Source organism: Hordeum vulgare, unplaced genomic scaffold, assembly GCF_904849725.1.
Source record: "Hordeum vulgare subsp. vulgare unplaced genomic scaffold, MorexV3_pseudomolecules_assembly, whole genome shotgun sequence".
NCBI lineage: Eukaryota > Viridiplantae > Streptophyta > Magnoliopsida > Poales > Poaceae > Hordeum > Hordeum vulgare.
The window spans coordinates 63108-80912 of record NW_025422520.1 but is presented as its reverse complement, the minus strand read 5'-3'; the positions used below and the strand labels follow the sequence as shown (position 1 = coordinate 80912).

The window sequence follows — 17805 nt, the reverse complement described above, 5'->3', positions numbered from 1 at the left end:
CTCTTAGACTTTTAAAGGCGATATACCACCCAAAGAAAGGGTATGAAAATGCCGGGTGGTGTTAGCTTTTCGACGAAGACCCGTCCTGTGCCGCGAAGTCCTGTTAGTAAGACCCCGCGCAATAATGGATTATAGAAGAATAGTATTCAAAATACTGCTCTGGACGCATATAGTAGCATTGCGATTCCTAATCTTTTTTATTTATGAATATGAACAGAAAAAATTCATTGTATCGTTGGGTCGGAGCGGAGGTTTGGTCCAGAAAAATTAGGAACAAAACGTCTACTCTACCACACTGAAGTCTATAGCGCTGTATTTCCACGAAAGTATAATTCTTACCATCAGGATACGCTCCTTTCAACGTCTCTCCGATGGGTCCAGGTTCTATGTCCAATCCCAAATCAAGGATTTCTCGCTCTTGATCGGAGTCATAAACTAAAACTACCTTTTTATCCTTTTTATTAAGGTTATAGAAAACTTCCTTATCTAGTTCTAGCATGTTGACTCACGATTACGCCTGTTAAAAGTTTCAAACGTCCTCTTTTTTGAAATTGAAAGAGAGTCTTATAAAAAGGTCTAACTTCCAAACTATGTCTTTTTTCATTCATTCTCCTTTAGTTTTTTTCTCTATCTAGAAGTGGAATAGAATAACCCGGTTGAAGGGTAATGATCATACGTCTGTAATGCATTGTACGGCCCAGAATAGGTCCTATTCTTCTACCTTTTCCAGGTAGTCGATGGCTATTCACAGCTACCACCTTAATCCAAAGAAGAGTTTGAACCAATGCTTTATTTCTGTCTTAGTGAATCCCGATTCGACATTAAAAGTATATTGATTCTTTCCCAATAAACGAAGACTTTTTTCTGTAAATACTGCGTATTTGATTCCATTATCATATGATACTACTATATTTTATTATTTTCTTTTTATTTCTTTATTGTATTATACCTTAATATATATATATATTCTAGATATATAGAATAGACGAATCTCGATTTGTCAAGTCTCATGATCATATCATGATCTATTTTTATTCGGCTCAATCTTTTTTATAAAAAAAAAGATTGAGCCGAGTTTAATTGCAATCAATTAGAAGAATAAAGAAGAATTACTGCATTTCATAACTTATTTTTTTCTCTTTTTATTTCGTTTATTTTTTTTTAGACCTTCTTATCGATAGTATCTACCGGCTCGAACTCGAATTTGATCGCCTTCCATACTTCACAAGCTGCGGCTAGTTCAGGACTCCATTTGCAAGCTGCTCGGATAATTTCATTACCTTCGCGAGCAAGATCACGCCCTTCGTTACGAGCTTGTACACAAGCTTCTAAAGCCACTCGATTAGCTGCTGCACCAGGTGCATTCCCCCAAGGATGTCCTAAAGTTCCTCCACCAAATTGTAATACAGAATCGTCCCCAAAGATTTCGGTCAGAGCTGGCATATGCCAAACATGAATACCACCTGAAGCTACCGGTATAACACCTGGCATGGATACCCAGTCCTGAGTGAAAAAGATACCGCGAGCACGATCTTTTTCAATAAAATCATCGCGCAATAAATCAACAAAACCTAAAGTCATTTCGCGTTCCCCTTCTAACTTACCTACTACTGTACCGGAGTGGATATGATCTCCCCCAGACATACGCAATGCTTTAGCTAATACACGGAAATGCATACCATGATTTTTCTGTCTATCAATAACTGCATGCATTGCACGGTGAATGTGAAGAAGTAAGCCATTGTCGCGGCAATAGTGAGCCAAAGTAGTATTTGCGGTGAATCCCCCGGTTAAGTAGTCATGCATTACAATAGGAACCCCTAATTCTCTCGCAAATACAGCTCTCTTAATCATTTCTTCACATGTACCCGCAGTCGCATTCAAGTAATGCCCCTTGATTTCACCGGTTTCGGCCTGTGATTTATAAATAGCTTCGGCACAAAAGACAAAACGGTCTCTCCAGCGCATAAATGGTTGTGAGTTTACGTTTTCATCATCTTTGGTAAAATCAAGTCCACCACGTAGACACTCATAACACGCTCTACCATAATTTTTTGCGGATAATCCCAATTTTGGTTTAATAGTACATCCCAATAAAGGACGGCCATACTTGTTCAACTTATCTCTTTCAACTTGGATACCATGAGGCGGGCCTTGGAAAGTTTTTGAATAAGTAGGGGGAATTCGTAGATCCTCCAAACGTAGAGCACGTAGGGCTTTGAACCCAAATACGTTACCCACAATGGAAGTAAACATGTTAGTAACGGAACCCTCCTCAAATAGGTCTAATGGATAAGCTACATAACAGATCCATTGGCTGTCTTCCCCAGCAACAGGCTCGATGTGATAGCATCGTCCTTTGTAACGATCAAGACTGGTAAGTCCATCAGTCCAAACAGTTGTCCATGTACCAGTAGAAGATTCGGCAGCTACTGCAGCCCCTGCTTCTTCGGGCGGAACCCCAGGCTGAGGACTTACTCGGAATGCTGCCAAGATATCAGTATCCTTAGTTTCATACTCTGGGGTGTAGTAAGTCAATTTATAATCTTTAACACCAGCTTGAAATCCAACACCTGCTTTAGTTTCTGTTTGTGGTGACATAAGTCCCTCCCTACAACTCTTGAATTAAGAATTCTCACAATAACAGGGTCTACTCGATGTTAATTAGGCGTAAATGAAACTTTAGCAAAAATCTCGTAAAACAAAAAGGATATTCAATTAATATAATATCAACTCATTAAAGAAAATTGAGGGCATGCTTAGGTTAATGAATATGTTTCATTCATATATAATGCGTACACCCTGTGTATGTTCTATCCTATAGGAATTCCACTATAGGAATTCGATAGGAATTGAGTTGTTGTTATGGTAAGTTAACACGGTTCGTTATTAAACCATGGATTTGATTTACCAAATCCATCATTATTGTATACTCTTTGATAGGTATAGCGCAACCCAAATTAATCCCTAATCCTTATTTTACAAGTTCTTAATAGGTCTCTTTTCTTATTTGGAATGCAAATACCTAACTAAATACTAATAAAATTCTTTGTTGACAGCAATCTATGCTTCACAGTAGTATATATTTTGTATATCGAAGTCCTAGATAGGAAAGTAGAGTAGGCACAGATCCTCCACAAAAGGCAAAATGTATATGAAAAAAAGATTGATTGAACTTTCCAACGGACTCATTCCATGAGTAAACGATTGAATGGGATTCGCTTGGGCAACGAAATCAAGTCCTGGTCCCCTTTTCTCTCTTATTGAATTAACTAATTCATTTCCTTTTTACTTTTGGATTTTTTTTGATTTGATTTGGCATTATTCAACAATAAAAAAAGAAAAATTTCGACAAATTCCTTTTTTTTAATTATGTGATAATTATGAGAACCAATCCTACTACTTCTCGTCCCGGGGTTTCCACAAGTGAAGAAAAAAGTACAGGTCGTATCGATCAAATTATTGGACCCGTGCTGGATGTCACTTTTCCCCCGGGCAAGTTACCTTATATTTATAACGCTTTAGTAGTCCAGAGTAGAGACACTGCCGATAAGCAAATTAATGTGACTTGTGAGGTACAACAATTATTAGGAAATAATCGAGTTAGAGCTGTAGCTATGAGTGCTACGGACGGGTTGATGAGAGGAATGGAAGTGATTGACACGGGAGCTCCTCTCAGTGTTCCGGTCGGTGGAGCTACTCTCGGACGAATTTTCAACGTTCTTGGGGAGCCTGTTGACAATTTGGGTCCTGTAGATAGTAGTGCAACGTTCCCTATTCATAGATCTGCGCCTGCCTTTATCGAGTTAGATACGAAATTATCCATCTTTGAAACAGGTATTAAGGTCGTCGATCTTTTAGCTCCTTATCGACGTGGAGGAAAAATAGGACTATTTGGGGGGGCTGGAGTAGGTAAAACAGTACTGATCATGGAATTAATCAATAACATTGCTAAAGCTCATGGGGGCGTATCCGTATTCGGTGGAGTAGGGGAACGGACTCGTGAAGGAAATGATCTTTATATGGAAATGAAGGAATCCGGAGTAATTAATGAAAAAAATATTGAAGAATCAAAGGTAGCTCTAGTCTATGGCCAAATGAATGAACCACCGGGAGCTCGTATGAGAGTTGGTTTAACTGCCCTAACTATGGCAGAATATTTCCGAGATGTTAATAAGCAAGACGTGCTTTTATTTATCGATAATATCTTTCGTTTTGTTCAAGCAGGATCAGAGGTATCCGCTTTATTAGGGAGAATGCCCTCCGCAGTGGGTTATCAACCTACTCTTAGTACAGAAATGGGTTCTTTGCAAGAAAGAATTGCTTCTACTAAAAAGGGATCTATAACTTCGATTCAAGCAGTTTATGTACCTGCGGACGATTTGACCGACCCTGCCCCTGCCACAACATTTGCACATTTGGATGCTACTACCGTACTTTCCAGAGGATTAGCTTCCAAGGGTATTTATCCAGCAGTAGATCCTTTAGATTCAACATCAACTATGTTACAGCCTCGGATCGTTGGCAACGAACATTATGAAACTGCGCAAAGAGTTAAGGAAACTTTACAACGTTACAAAGAACTTCAGGACATTATCGCAATTCTTGGCTTGGATGAATTATCGGAAGAGGATCGTTTAACTGTAGCAAGAGCAAGAAAAATTGAGCGTTTCTTATCACAACCGTTCTTTGTGGCAGAAGTTTTTACTGGTTCTCCAGGAAAGTATGTTGCTCTTGCGGAAACTATTAGGGGATTTCAACTAATCCTTTCCGGAGAATTAGACGGCCTACCTGAACAGGCTTTTTATTTGGTGGGTAACATCGATGAAGCTAGCACGAAAGCTATAACCTTAGAAGAGGAGAACAAATCGCAGAAATGAAATTAAATCTTTATGTACTGACTCCTAAGCGAATTATTTGGGATTGTGAAGTGAAAGAAATCATTTTATCCACGAATAGTGGCCAAATTGGCGTATTACCAAACCACGCCCCTATTAACACAGCAGTAGATATGGGTCCTTTGAGAATACGCCTCCTCAACGACCAATGGTTAACGGCGGTTCTGTGGAGCGGTTTTGCGAGAATAGTTAATAATGAGATCATCATTTTAGGAAATGATGCGGAACTGGGTAGTGATATTGATCCGGAAGAAGCTCAAAAGGCACTTGAAATAGCCGAAGCTAACTTGAGTAAAGCTGAGGGTACGAAAGATTTGGTTGAAGCGAAGCTCGCTCTCAGACGAGCTAGGATACGAATCGAGGCTGTCAATTGGATTCCCCCATCCAATTGAAGACAATCCAGTGGTTTATAGTTGATACAAAGAAAAAGGGAAGAGGGGTAGAAAAAGTTATTAGATAGCGAAGCGAAGTAAGTCCAATGCTATCTAGTAATTTTTCTACCTACTTACCTACTATTGGATTTGAACCAATGACTCCCGCCGTATGAAAGCAATACTCTAACCACTGAGTTAAGTAGGCAATTTATCACCACAAAGGAAGACCCATTACTTCGATCGATTATATATTGAATCCCTTTTCTAAGCAATACCGCTCTGTTATTGGTCTGTTATATACTAAATACTAAACTAAATACTAAACAGATACAGATCAAAGGGATATCCTCTGGCATTAGAAAATATTCATCTTGACAAGAAATTCTCTATATGTTAAGATATCTCTGATAAGGGCTATAGCTCAGTTCGGTAGAGCAACTCGTTTACACGTGCGCCAATGCTTTTCAAAGGAGCTTATTATGCAATGAACATAATCGATCTTATTGCAAAATCAATGTCTTACTTCATAGATTCGAGAGAATAGGAGAACAGTAGCCTGACAAACAGTCGGTTCAGTCCGATTCAGGTGCCAATTCAGGTGCCTAATCAAATAGAACCCTTATGGATTTGCTAGTTGATAAGGTAAATATCCAGCCCACTAAATGCTAGGCGTAATGAGGATAAGGGCCTCCAAAAAACTTCTTTTCGTTCTATGAACTTTAAGGTGTATGAAGTCTCATAGTTAACTCTTGCAGTGGAACGATAGAGACTCCATTTCACTTAGGTTGATTTAATTTAGACCAGAGGCAGACCTAAGTCAAGGTAATCCTCCTTTGAAACACTTTGGTATTGCTCCTAGATAGATCATAATACAAAAAATCAATCAGAGCACAGGGAGCCATCTCATTATCTTTCCGTAAAGAAAAACTATGGTGGACTAACTGATCTTTAAATCAGTTTATGAAAGAGCCCAATGCAAAAAAATGCATGTTGGGTCTTTGAAACAGTTCAAATCATTTCGATAATAATCCGTTTGATCTGTTTTACCGAGAAGGTCTACGGTTCGAATCCGTATAGCCCTAATATGCCCTTTTTTCTATTTTAGGATCTCTATCCTATGTTTTCTTTAGTTTAGTATAGTTTTCATTTTCGCATTAGTATTTGTTTATAGACTGGATAGGCGCCTGCGACATAGAATAGAGATAAAAGCATTACCAAAGGCTCATTCATCGAAAATCAAAATCATACAGACAGGAAAAGAAAAACGAAAAATAGAAAAAATAAAGTAAAGAGTAAATAAGAAAACAGAATATTCTGTCTCATAGTTCTGAAATAGAGTTCTTTATTTTTATTTTTATAGTATTACTTCTCATTATACTGCATAGATTAGTCCTACTATCTTAATTAGGTTCTAATTATTCTAATTAGTAGTATTCTCATTTTTATTTAATAGTCTCTTATTATTATTAAATAGTAAATAAAGGATAGAGCTATTCTTTTTTTATAGAGATTCTAGAGAAAGCGAGACAAAGTGAAACGATAAAGTTTTCTTTATATAAGAATTAGATCTACATACACCATATCTAAATAGAATGGAAATCCAAAAGAAAGGGAGTTGGGATTCCATTGGATGAATCTTTAAAGAAGATGCAGCACAGAGGAAACAAAGGCTAAACTAAGCGCTTTTGTTTGAACAAAAAAGATTCTTGTTTCACCGAGGAAAAGAGAGAAGTTCTGGATAAATTGACAATGCTGAATTGAATTGACTAATTTAAGTTCCGCCTATTCCACATTAATGGGAGTACATTATGTTTCTGCTTCACGAATATGATATTTTTTGGACATTTCTAATAATAGCAAGCCTTATTCCTATTTTGGCATTTTCGATTTCAGGGCTTTTAGCCCCGGTTAGTGAAGGACCAGAGAAGCTTTCTAGTTATGAATCGGGTATAGAACCCATGGGAGGGGCTTGGGTACAATTCCGAATACGCTATTATATGTTTGCGCTCGTTTTTGTTGTTTTTGATGTGGAAACCGTCTTTCTATACCCTTGGGCAATGAGTTTCGACGTATTGGGTGTATCCGTTTTTATCGAAGCTTTGATTTTCGTGCTTATCTTAGTTGTCGGTTTAGTTTATGCATGGCGAAAAGGAGCCTTGGAATGGTCTTAACTGAATATTTAGACAAAAAAAAAGAAGGAAAAGATTCTATTGAGACAGTTATGAATTTGATTGAGTTTCCCTTACTTGACCAAACAAGTTCCAATTCTGTTATTTCAACTACACTAAATGATCTTTCGAATTGGTCAAGACTCTCCAGTTTATGGCCCCTTCTATACGGTACCAGTTGTTGTTTCATTGAATTTGCTTCATTAATAGGTTCACGATTCGATTTTGATCGTTATGGATTGGTACCAAGATCAAGTCCTAGGCAAGCAGACCTAATTTTAACAGCCGGTACGGTAACAATGAAAATGGCTCCGTCTTTAGTGAGATTATACGAGCAAATGCCTGAACCAAAATACGTCATTGCTATGGGAGCCTGTACTATTACAGGGGGAATGTTCAGTACGGATTCCTATAGTACTGTTCGGGGAGTTGATAAGTTAATTCCTGTGGATGTCTACTTGCCGGGCTGCCCTCCTAAACCGGAGGCAGTTATAGATGCCCTAACAAAACTTCGTAAGAAGATATCGCGAGAAATAGTTGAGGATCGAACTCTATCTCAAAATAAAAAAAGATGTTTTACTACCAGTCACAAGCTTTATGTTAGGCGCAGTACTCATACAGGAACTTATGAGCAAGAATTGCTCTATCAATCACCATCGACATTAGATATATCTTCTGAAACTTTTTTAAAATCCAAAAGTCCAGTACCTTCCTACAAATTAGTGAATTAGGAGGGGGGGGCTCTTTTGTGTAGAAAAAGAAAAAGCAGAGCAATCTTTCAAACTTGCATCCGAAATGGGAAATATTTATACAAAGAGGGAGAGATGAAGACAATGCAGCAGGGTTGGTTATCTAATTGGCTAGTCAAACATGAGGTGGTTCATAGATCTTTGGGCTTTGATCACCGAGGAATAGAGACTTTACAAATAAAAGCAGGGGATTGGGATTCCATTGCTGTCATTTTATATGTATATGGTTATAATTATTTACGCTCCCAATGTGCTTATGATGTAGCACCCGGTGGATCTTTAGCTAGCGTGTATCATCTTACAAGAATACAATACGGTATAGATAATCCAGAAGAAGTCTGCATAAAAGTCTTTGCCCAAAAGGATAATCCTAGAATTCCGTCTGTCTTCTGGATTTGGAGAAGTGCCGATTTTCAAGAACGCGAATCTTATGATATGGTGGGAATCTCTTATGATAATCATCCGCGCCTTAAACGTATCCTAATGCCTGAAAGTTGGATAGGCTGGCCCTTACGTAAGGACTATATAACCCCCAATTTTTATGAAATACAAGATGCTCATTGAATGATAAGAAATTCGTGCTCACTTATACAACACAACTCCAGATTTTATTCAAGTCAAGGAATATTTTTAGGTTCTTTTCCTAGATGAAACGGAATACCTATTTATAATTAATTCCTATTATACAAAAGCATTCCAGATAGACTGAGCCAAAAAAGGGTTTCATTTGGATTCCCCTATTTTGAAAATCACATATTAATTTCCTTCATATGAACAGAAAAATAGGATGACTCAAAGAAGTTCTCTACCAGGAACTTTGTATCGCGCACATGACTTAGCACAACTAGGAAAATAAGATAAGATAAAGATAAGCAAGACTAAAAAAATATTCGTCGGAATAGTGGAATACAAAATAAAGAAACGCAAAAAAATAAAGGGGAACCTAATCTCACCCCCTTCCTTATCATAAAGAAAGGGTATATTTTAAAACTTCTCTAAAAAGAAGTGCCTCTATATTTATATTATAGATTTATCCACTTAGATGAATAAATCATACTCTATCTATATTATATATTATTAATAAATATGTATCACAATCCATCTCGAGGTATTTGGATCAATACCTATTCGGTGGATCTTTTTTTTTCTCTGCCAGGAACCAGATTTGAACTGGTGACACGAGGATTTTCAGTCCTCTGCTCTACCAACTGAGCTATCCTGACCTTTTCTTGTGCATCATCCTAGTAGAGTATTTGTATCTATGTCAATTAAAAGGACTAAAAAATCAATTAAAGTATTTCAAATTCAAAATTTGAAAGGGGGGGGGTAGCCCTATGCATTGTGCATGGTTTACTTAAATAATACTTAAAAATAGAGTGAATAACCAAGATTTCTTGCCGATACTCTAATAAAAAAGAAATCTATTCAATGAATAGGATAAGATCCATTGAGTTCTCTTCGCATTCCTTTCCTTTGTGAAAGAGTAGAATGAGAAAGCTAATGAATCTTAAACCCATTGATAAAAAGAAAAAAAAAGAGGATTTGGGGATAGAGGGACTTGAACCCTCACAACTTAAAAAGTCGACGGATTTTCCTTTTACTAGAAATTTCATTGTTGTCAGTATTGACATGTAGAATGGGACTCTCTCTTTGTCCTCGTCCGATTAATCCACTTTCTTTTTAAAAGTTCTCAAAACTTTGAATTTGAATTGAAGAATTTGATTATTCAATATTCGAATGGAGTGGATTCACAATAATTCAAAATAAAATTATGATATGAGTTTTTTATTTCATAATCATTTCGAATTTTATTTTGAAATTTTAAAAAAGATAAAGAACCTATATTATAATATGAGTTCTGTGATTAATCGTTTGCTATGTCAGTATCTATACGTGTTTATTAAATGTATAAAGTATAAAACCCCTCTTTCTCTAATTTAGAATTAGAAGGAATTCCACTAACAACACAACGTAATTAACTCGATTCGTTAGAACAGCTTCCATTGAGTCTCTGCACCTATCCTTTTCCTTTGTATTCTAGTTCGAGAATCCCTTCTCAAAACACGGATTTGGCTCAGGATTGCCCTTTTTTAATTCCAGGGTTTCTCTGAATTTGGAAGTTACCACTTAGCAGGTTTCCATACCAAGGCTCAATACAATCAAGTCCGTAGCGTCTACCGATTTCGCCATATCCCCACTTCCCTCTTCTTTGAGACCAGGATTCCTTGTGTAATTTCATCCATCTCTTAGTTTTTTTTTTGAATCATTGAGTTCATCACTCAACGTAGTCTAGCAGTTCAGTTCGACTCTATTTGAGAGACCCCGCTTGCTTATTGCAATTCTGAATTACATTGATTCTATCCTTGATGTATTTGCAATTCAATCCGAATCAATATATCCAAAACTTTTTATCTCCCCCACCTCCCGTCTTACTTTTTTATAGTATTCGAAATTATACTATAACGCTGGATATTTATTCTTTTTTTCTAATCAGAATTATCAATTTTATTTACTCTGACTTTATGTTCCCCTTAGTGAAATATTAATCCTCAAATTATTAACAAATAATAAAGTCTATAATGATCGAATGAAAATACCCATAAAGTCTATAATTTTCTTTTTAAATATCCTATAGTTAAGCATATCAAGCTAACTTTATCTTTAAGAAGTTTTAGTATTTTTTTATTTAGTATTTTTTTATAAGTAGAACTTCAAATTTAGAACTAGTTAATAGCTAAGAGTAATAACTAATATCTGAGATTTTACGGATTTCCTATACTATACCTATTTCTATTTGTTACACTATTTCCGTTATGTAAGCCCACTTAGCTCAGAGGTTAGAGCATCGCATTTGTAATGCGAGGGTCATCGGTTCAAATCCGATAGTCGGCTTTTTTTTTCTCTATCGATGTTCTACGAACAAGAATCTCTTTTTTTCCGAATTAAATGGAGAATCCAGGATCTTTTATGTTTTTTACCTTACTATTTTGCTAGATACAAAACAATAAAATAAATAATATATATACAAAAAATACAAAAAATACAGATTTTGATGAAATTCCATTTTTTGTGGTACTTTAGTTGATTTTACTCTGTTTATCCTGTAGTTTAATTCAGTTTTAATTTCGATGTATTCTGTAATGTAAATACAATGAAATTAATTGTGTAAAATGAAATTTCAATAAAAAAAAGGAGTCTTCATGTCCCGTTATCGAGGACCTCGTTTAAAAAAAATACGCCGTTTGGGAGCTTTACCAGGACTCACTAGAAAAACACCTAAATCCGGAAGTAATCTTAAAAAAAAATTCAATTCTGGGAAAAAGGAGCAATATCGTATTCGTCTTCAAGAAAAACAGAAATTGCGTTTTCATTATGGTCTGACAGAACGACAATTACTTAGATATGTACATATCGCTGGAAAAGCAAAAAGGTCAACAGGCCAGGTTTTACTACAATTACTTGAAATGCGTTTGGATAATATCCTTTTTCGATTGGGTATGGCTTCAACCATTCCTGGGGCCCGCCAATTAGTCAACCATAGACATATTTTAGTTAATGGCCGTATAGTCAATATACCAAGTTTTCGTTGCAAACCCCGAGATATTATTACTACGAAAGATAACCAAAGATCAAAAGGTCTGGTTCAAAATTATATTGCTTCATCGGACCCGGGGAAATTGCCAAGCCATTTGACGATTGACACATTGGAATATAAAGGACTAGTAAATAAAATCCTAGATAGGAAGTGGGTCGGTCTCAAAATAAATGAGTTGTTAGTTGTAGAATATTACTCTCGTCAGACTTGAACTTAATGAAAAAAGGAAAGGTTCATAGAATTTTCTTCCCCTTCCCCTTTCCCCGAACTAAATAGCCCTAAGACCATTACCATTAATTCGTATTTTCCCATCAACTAGCTAAAATTGATTAACCCTAGGATTAGGATCCTTTTTGCTTTTTTCCTCTATGTTTACATACCACAGTAATTTGCTATAGAGAATTTTTAATTTCTATTAAATAAAAATAAGATAATATAAGATATTATTACTGGAATAAATTGCTATTTGATTTGATACATTGTGATCCTTAACGTTGATGAATTAAGAAAAACGGAAAGAGAGGGATTCGAACCCTCGGTAAACAAAAGTCTACATAGCAGTTCCAATGCTACGCCTTGAACCGCTCGGCCATCTTTCCTACATAACTTATTATGGAAAATAAACTGAGTGAATAGCGAGTTTTCTTATTCCTGCAGTACAGGTACAACCGCAACCGCTCGGGGGTTCCCTAGTTCTATTGGAAAAATTCCTTTTGATCTAGGTGGAAGGATACAGGATTTTTTACTAGAAATTGCGCTCGCTATAAAATAAAAGTTTTAATTTAGGTTTTCCCGCAACTAAAGAAAAAGAGAATGCAAGAATTCTTCTTATTGCATAATAAAATAAAGAAACCTTAGAATTCCGTTTGCATAAGATACGCTACACCATTGAAATCAAAAATAGAGTATGAGACAATTAATAACTTTGAAAACACGAAATAGTTGATGACATAAGTTGTTGTTCAGAAATAGGAAAGTGGAATGAAATCCAGTCTTAGTCAAATATTGCATATCTCTTCGTGTCCAAGCAGAAGGAAAAGGATACAATTTGAGCTGAGCGGAAAATCCATATCTCTCTTATCCATTTAAAACATATGGATTTAGAGCATATGGATCAATCTATTTATAATTATAAGAATCGAATGTGTTTGTTTTTATGTTATTTTGTGAAGGAATGAAAACAATTCTATATAGAATGGCTTGGGAATTATGCCTAGATCCCGTGTAAATGGAAATTTCATTGATAAGACCTTCTCAATTATAGCCAATATTTTATTGCGAATAATTCCGACAACCTCAGGAGAAAAAAAGGCATTTACTTATTATAGAGATGGTGCGATTTGACTCTTTTTTTTTTTGCTTTTTTTTAGACCTACCTATACCTCAGTCTTAGGAAAAAGAAAAGGGGTTGGCATAGAGAGAACCAAATTTGTAAAGCAAGCAAACCCACGCTTCGGGAAGGTGAGGCGAACTAACAATTCCTTCCGTCGTGTATCCTCGATTGATGCGGCTTCAGATACTTCAATTGTAGATTTGAGTATTGAGCGAAAGGTTACACCTACAGGATATGGTATGGTATGGATTACAGGCCACTCTATTAGTATCCGTAGGCAGCATAGGGGAGAAAAGCACTACACCTAGAAATAGGAATCAACAAGAGAAAAACTTTGGTAGAAATTACCCCTTTCCTGATCGGTATCAGGGCTGGGAAGAATGGTTGGGATAACAAACAACCATCAGGTTTGTACTTTGGATACCCCTATAACCATCAAAGATCGTTGAAGTAGCTAATTCCTCTAAATAGGAGGCGTTGAGAACAAAGAAATTATTGGAGCTATCGTTTTCCTCTAGCATTAATAGAATTCATTGGTGTTAAGAAAAACCTCTTGTGGGAAGGTTGGCTAGAGATTTCTTGGAAAAATACCAGCCCCTTTCGGTTCATAATGAGACGGGACTAATTCTATTTTGATTCTATAGATTAAGATTATTTCGCTTAGTACTATTATGTACAGAAGGGAGGAGCCGTATGAGATGAAAACCTCATGTACGGTTTTGGAACGGAGATTTTTTGAATAGAATGAACGACCGTAACGGATGTTGGCTCAATCCGAAGGAAATTATGCGGAAGCTTTGCAAAATTATTATGAAGCTACGCGACTAGAAATCGATCCCTATGATCGAAGTTATATACTCTATAACATAGGCCTTATACACACAAGCAATGGAGAGCATACAAAGGCTTTGGAATATTATTTCCGGGCACTAGAACGAAACCCCTTCTTACCGCAAGCTTTTAATAATATGGCCGTGATCTGTCATTACGTGCGACTATCTCCACTATAGAAAGACAAAAAAAGAGAGGATCAAATTTTCTAGTAAATACTGGAAAAAAGGGCTTTCTACATAGGGATCGTAAAAACAACGATTTTTCCCTATCAGCTGTAGGAAGGAAGGACACTTCACGAGAATCAAAAAACGAAGAAAGTATGGCCTATACTACTACTCTATGGATAAAGTTTCTCAAATTGATAGAGAAAGCACCGTAAAGATCAATTAGTGAGCGACTGGGTCGATACAACTAAAAAAAACTGCTTACTTATCCCATGATATGGGGCAAAATTTAGGAATCCGCTTATGTAATAGAGCCGATCCACTAAGGGATTAAGCAGCGGTGTAGTATCAGATCCCAAAGATAGTAAGTTCTTTTTTCTTTCTTATGGAAAAAAGTCTTTTTCAAGGATTCTATAGAGATTTCATATATGAAACCGGGATAGTTACCTTTCAGAAAATTTGAACGAAGGCTCTATATCTATCTATGCTTCATTCTTCTGAAGGTGGGAAAAAAGATCAAACTAATTATTGAGAAAAATTAGGGTTTGAAACTTAGGTAATTAATTTCTTCTGCTTAACACAAGAACAAATTGGATCGATTTTTGATAAATCGAATTCAGTTAAGATAGGGGAAATTAAGATAGCAATTTCTGAGCCGTATGAGGTAGGAAACTCTCAAGTACGGTTCTAAGGGAAGGAACTGCCTATTCCGACCGAGGAGAACAGGCCATTCTAGAGGGTGATTCGGAAATTGCGGAAGCTTGGTTTGATCAAGCTGCTGAATATTGGAAACAAGCTATAGCGCTTACTCCGGGAAATTATATTGAAGCACAAAACTGGTTGAAGATTACGAAGCGCTTTGAATTTGAATAAGACCATGCTCCTTTTTTTTCCTAAAATGGATGGTTTGGTTGTTGATCCATTAATCAAATAAATTAGGTCGTAAGATCGAATCAAGAATTTCATTATATCCATTTCTTATACCTTCTATTTTATAAGATATTTCATAAGAATAAACCATAGGGATAGGGTCTAGAATAGAAGTAATAAAGTGAATAAAAAAAAGGGGGCCAATCTAAATATTGCTAATATATTAGAACCATCTTATTAATAATTCTAATGAGTTATCTTGGAATTTAGAATCAAATAAAAAATAAAAAACCCTATATTATGCTCAAGGAAAGTAGATATAGATAGGAGCTTATGCCCTAAAAAAAAATACACTAGTTTCTTAAATTTAAAATAAAAAAGATTTTTTCTTACGCCGAGAAATATTTGTTTTTTCAAGATAAACAATGTCCGTTAGGCACCTAACCTTTATGTCATAATAGATCCGAACACTTGCCTCGGATTGACTTTAATATATAATTGCTCCAGTGAATAACTAAAAAAAAAGAAGGGTGGTAGTATAGTAAAGAAAAGAACTAATCACAATATCTATCTTTCAAAATCTATCTTTCAAAATCTATCTTTCAAAGATTCACTAAAAAAAAAGACAGTTGGCGGGTCTCTTTGTATGTCTTGTCCGGAAAGAGGAGGAGTTAATGATTATTCGTTCGCCGGAACCAGAAGTAAAAATTGTTGTGGATAGGGATCCTGTAAAAACATCTTTTGAGGAATGGGCGAGACCCGGCCATTTCTCAAGAACACTAGCTAAGGGCCCTGATACTACCACTTGGATCTGGAACCTACATGCTGATGCTCACGATTTCGATAGTCATACTGGTGATTTGGAGGAGATTTCTAGAAAAGTTTTTAGTGCTCATTTCGGGCAACTTTCCATTATCTTTCTTTGGTTGAGTGGCATGTACTTTCATGGTGCCCGTTTTTCCAATTATGAAGCATGGCTAAGTGATCCTACTCACATTGGACCCAGTGCTCAGGTAGTTTGGCCTATAGTAGGGCAAGAAATATTGAATGGTGATGTAGGTGGGGGTTTCCGAGGAATCCAAATAACCTCTGGTTTTTTTCAGCTTTGGCGAGCATCTGGAATAACTAGTGAATTACAACTCTATTGTACTGCAATTGGTGCATTGGTTTTTGCAGCGTTAATGCTTTTTGCTGGTTGGTTCCATTATCACAAAGCCGCTCCCAAATTGGCCTGGTTCCAAGATGTAGAATCCATGTTGAATCACCACTTAGCGGGATTATTAGGACTTGGGTCTCTTTCTTGGGCGGGACACCAAATTCATGTATCTTTACCAATTAACCAATTTCTTGACGCTGGGGTGGATCCTAAAGAGATACCACTTCCTCATGAATTTATCTTGAATCGGGACCTTTTGGCTCAACTTTATCCTAGTTTTGCCGAAGGAGCAACCCCTTTTTTCACTTTAAATTGGTCCAAATACGCAGAATTTCTGACTTTTCGTGGAGGACTAGATCCAGTAACCGGTGGTCTCTGGCTGACCGATATTGCACACCATCATTTAGCTATTGCTATTCTTTTCCTAATCGCAGGTCATATGTATAGGACCAACTGGGGTATTGGCCATGGACTTAAAGATATTTTGGAGGCTCACAAGGGCCCATTTACAGGACAAGGCCATAAGGGTCTTTATGAAATCTTAACAACGTCATGGCATGCTCAATTATCTCTTAACCTAGCTATGCTAGGCTCTACAACCATTGTTGTAGCTCATCATATGTATTCTATGCCTCCCTATCCATACCTAGCTACTGACTATGGTACACAACTTTCCTTGTTCACACACCACATGTGGATTGGCGGATTTCTAATAGTCGGTGCTGCTGCACATGCAGCAATTTTTATGGTAAGAGACTATGATCCAACTACTCGATACAACGATCTATTAGATCGCGTCCTTAGACACCGCGATGCAATCATATCCCACCTTAACTGGGTATGTATATTTCTAGGTTTTCACAGTTTTGGCTTGTACATTCATAATGATACCATGAGTGCTTTAGGCCGTCCACAAGATATGTTTTCGGATACCGCCATACAATTACAACCTATCTTTGCTCAATGGGTACAAAATATCCATGCTACTGCGCCTGGCGTAACAGCTCCTGGTGCAACAACAAGTACTAGCTTAACGTGGGGAGGCGGCGAGTTAGTAGCAGTAGGTGGCAAAGTGGCTTTGTTACCGATTCCATTAGGAACCGCAGATTTTTTAGTCCATCACATTCATGCATTTACCATACATGTGACTGTATTAATACTTTTGAAAGGTGTTTTATTTGCTCGGAGTTCCCGTTTGATACCCGATAAAGCAAATCTAGGTTTTCGCTTTCCTTGCGATGGGCCTGGCCGAGGGGGAACATGTCAAGTATCTGCTTGGGATCATGTTTTCTTAGGTTTATTCTGGATGTACAATGCAATTTCGGTAGTCATTTTCCATTTCAGTTGGAAAATGCAGTCGGATGTTTGGGGTACCATAAGTGATCAAGGGGTGGTAACTCATATTACAGGGGGAAACTTTGCACAGAGTTCCATTACGATTAATGGGTGGCTTCGAGATTTCTTGTGGGCACAGGCATCGCAAGTCATTCAGTCTTATGGTTCTTCATTATCTGCATATGGTCTTTTTTTCTTAGGTGCTCATTTTGTCTGGGCCTTCAGTTTAATGTTTTTATTCAGCGGCCGTGGTTATTGGCAAGAACTCATTGAATCTATCGTTTGGGCTCATAACAAATTAAAAGTTGCTCCTGCTACTCAGCCTAGAG

At 36.9% G+C, this 17805-nt stretch overlaps 1 protein-coding gene and 3 non-coding genes across 4 annotated transcripts; 2 read left to right on the top strand and 2 right to left on the bottom strand.

Moving 5' to 3' along the window:
- The first annotated feature begins 3002 nt into the window (after positions 1-3002).
- Positions 3003-12587, top strand: LOC123418805 (ATP synthase subunit beta, chloroplastic). Its single transcript, XM_045107070.1, has one exon. It carries the CDS (start codon positions 3384-3386, stop codon positions 4878-4880), a length of 1497 nt encoding a protein of 498 aa, XP_044963005.1. The 5' UTR covers positions 3003-3383; the 3' UTR covers positions 4881-12587.
- Positions 9340-9412, bottom strand: TRNAF-GAA. Its single transcript has one exon. It is a non-coding gene; the product is annotated as a tRNA-Phe (tRNA).
- Positions 11009-11081, top strand: TRNAT-UGU. Its single transcript has one exon. It is a non-coding gene; the product is annotated as a tRNA-Thr (tRNA).
- Positions 12297-12383, bottom strand: TRNAS-GGA. The gene has a single exon. It is a non-coding gene; the product is annotated as a tRNA-Ser (tRNA).
- Positions 12588-17805: the final 5218 nt, after the last annotated feature.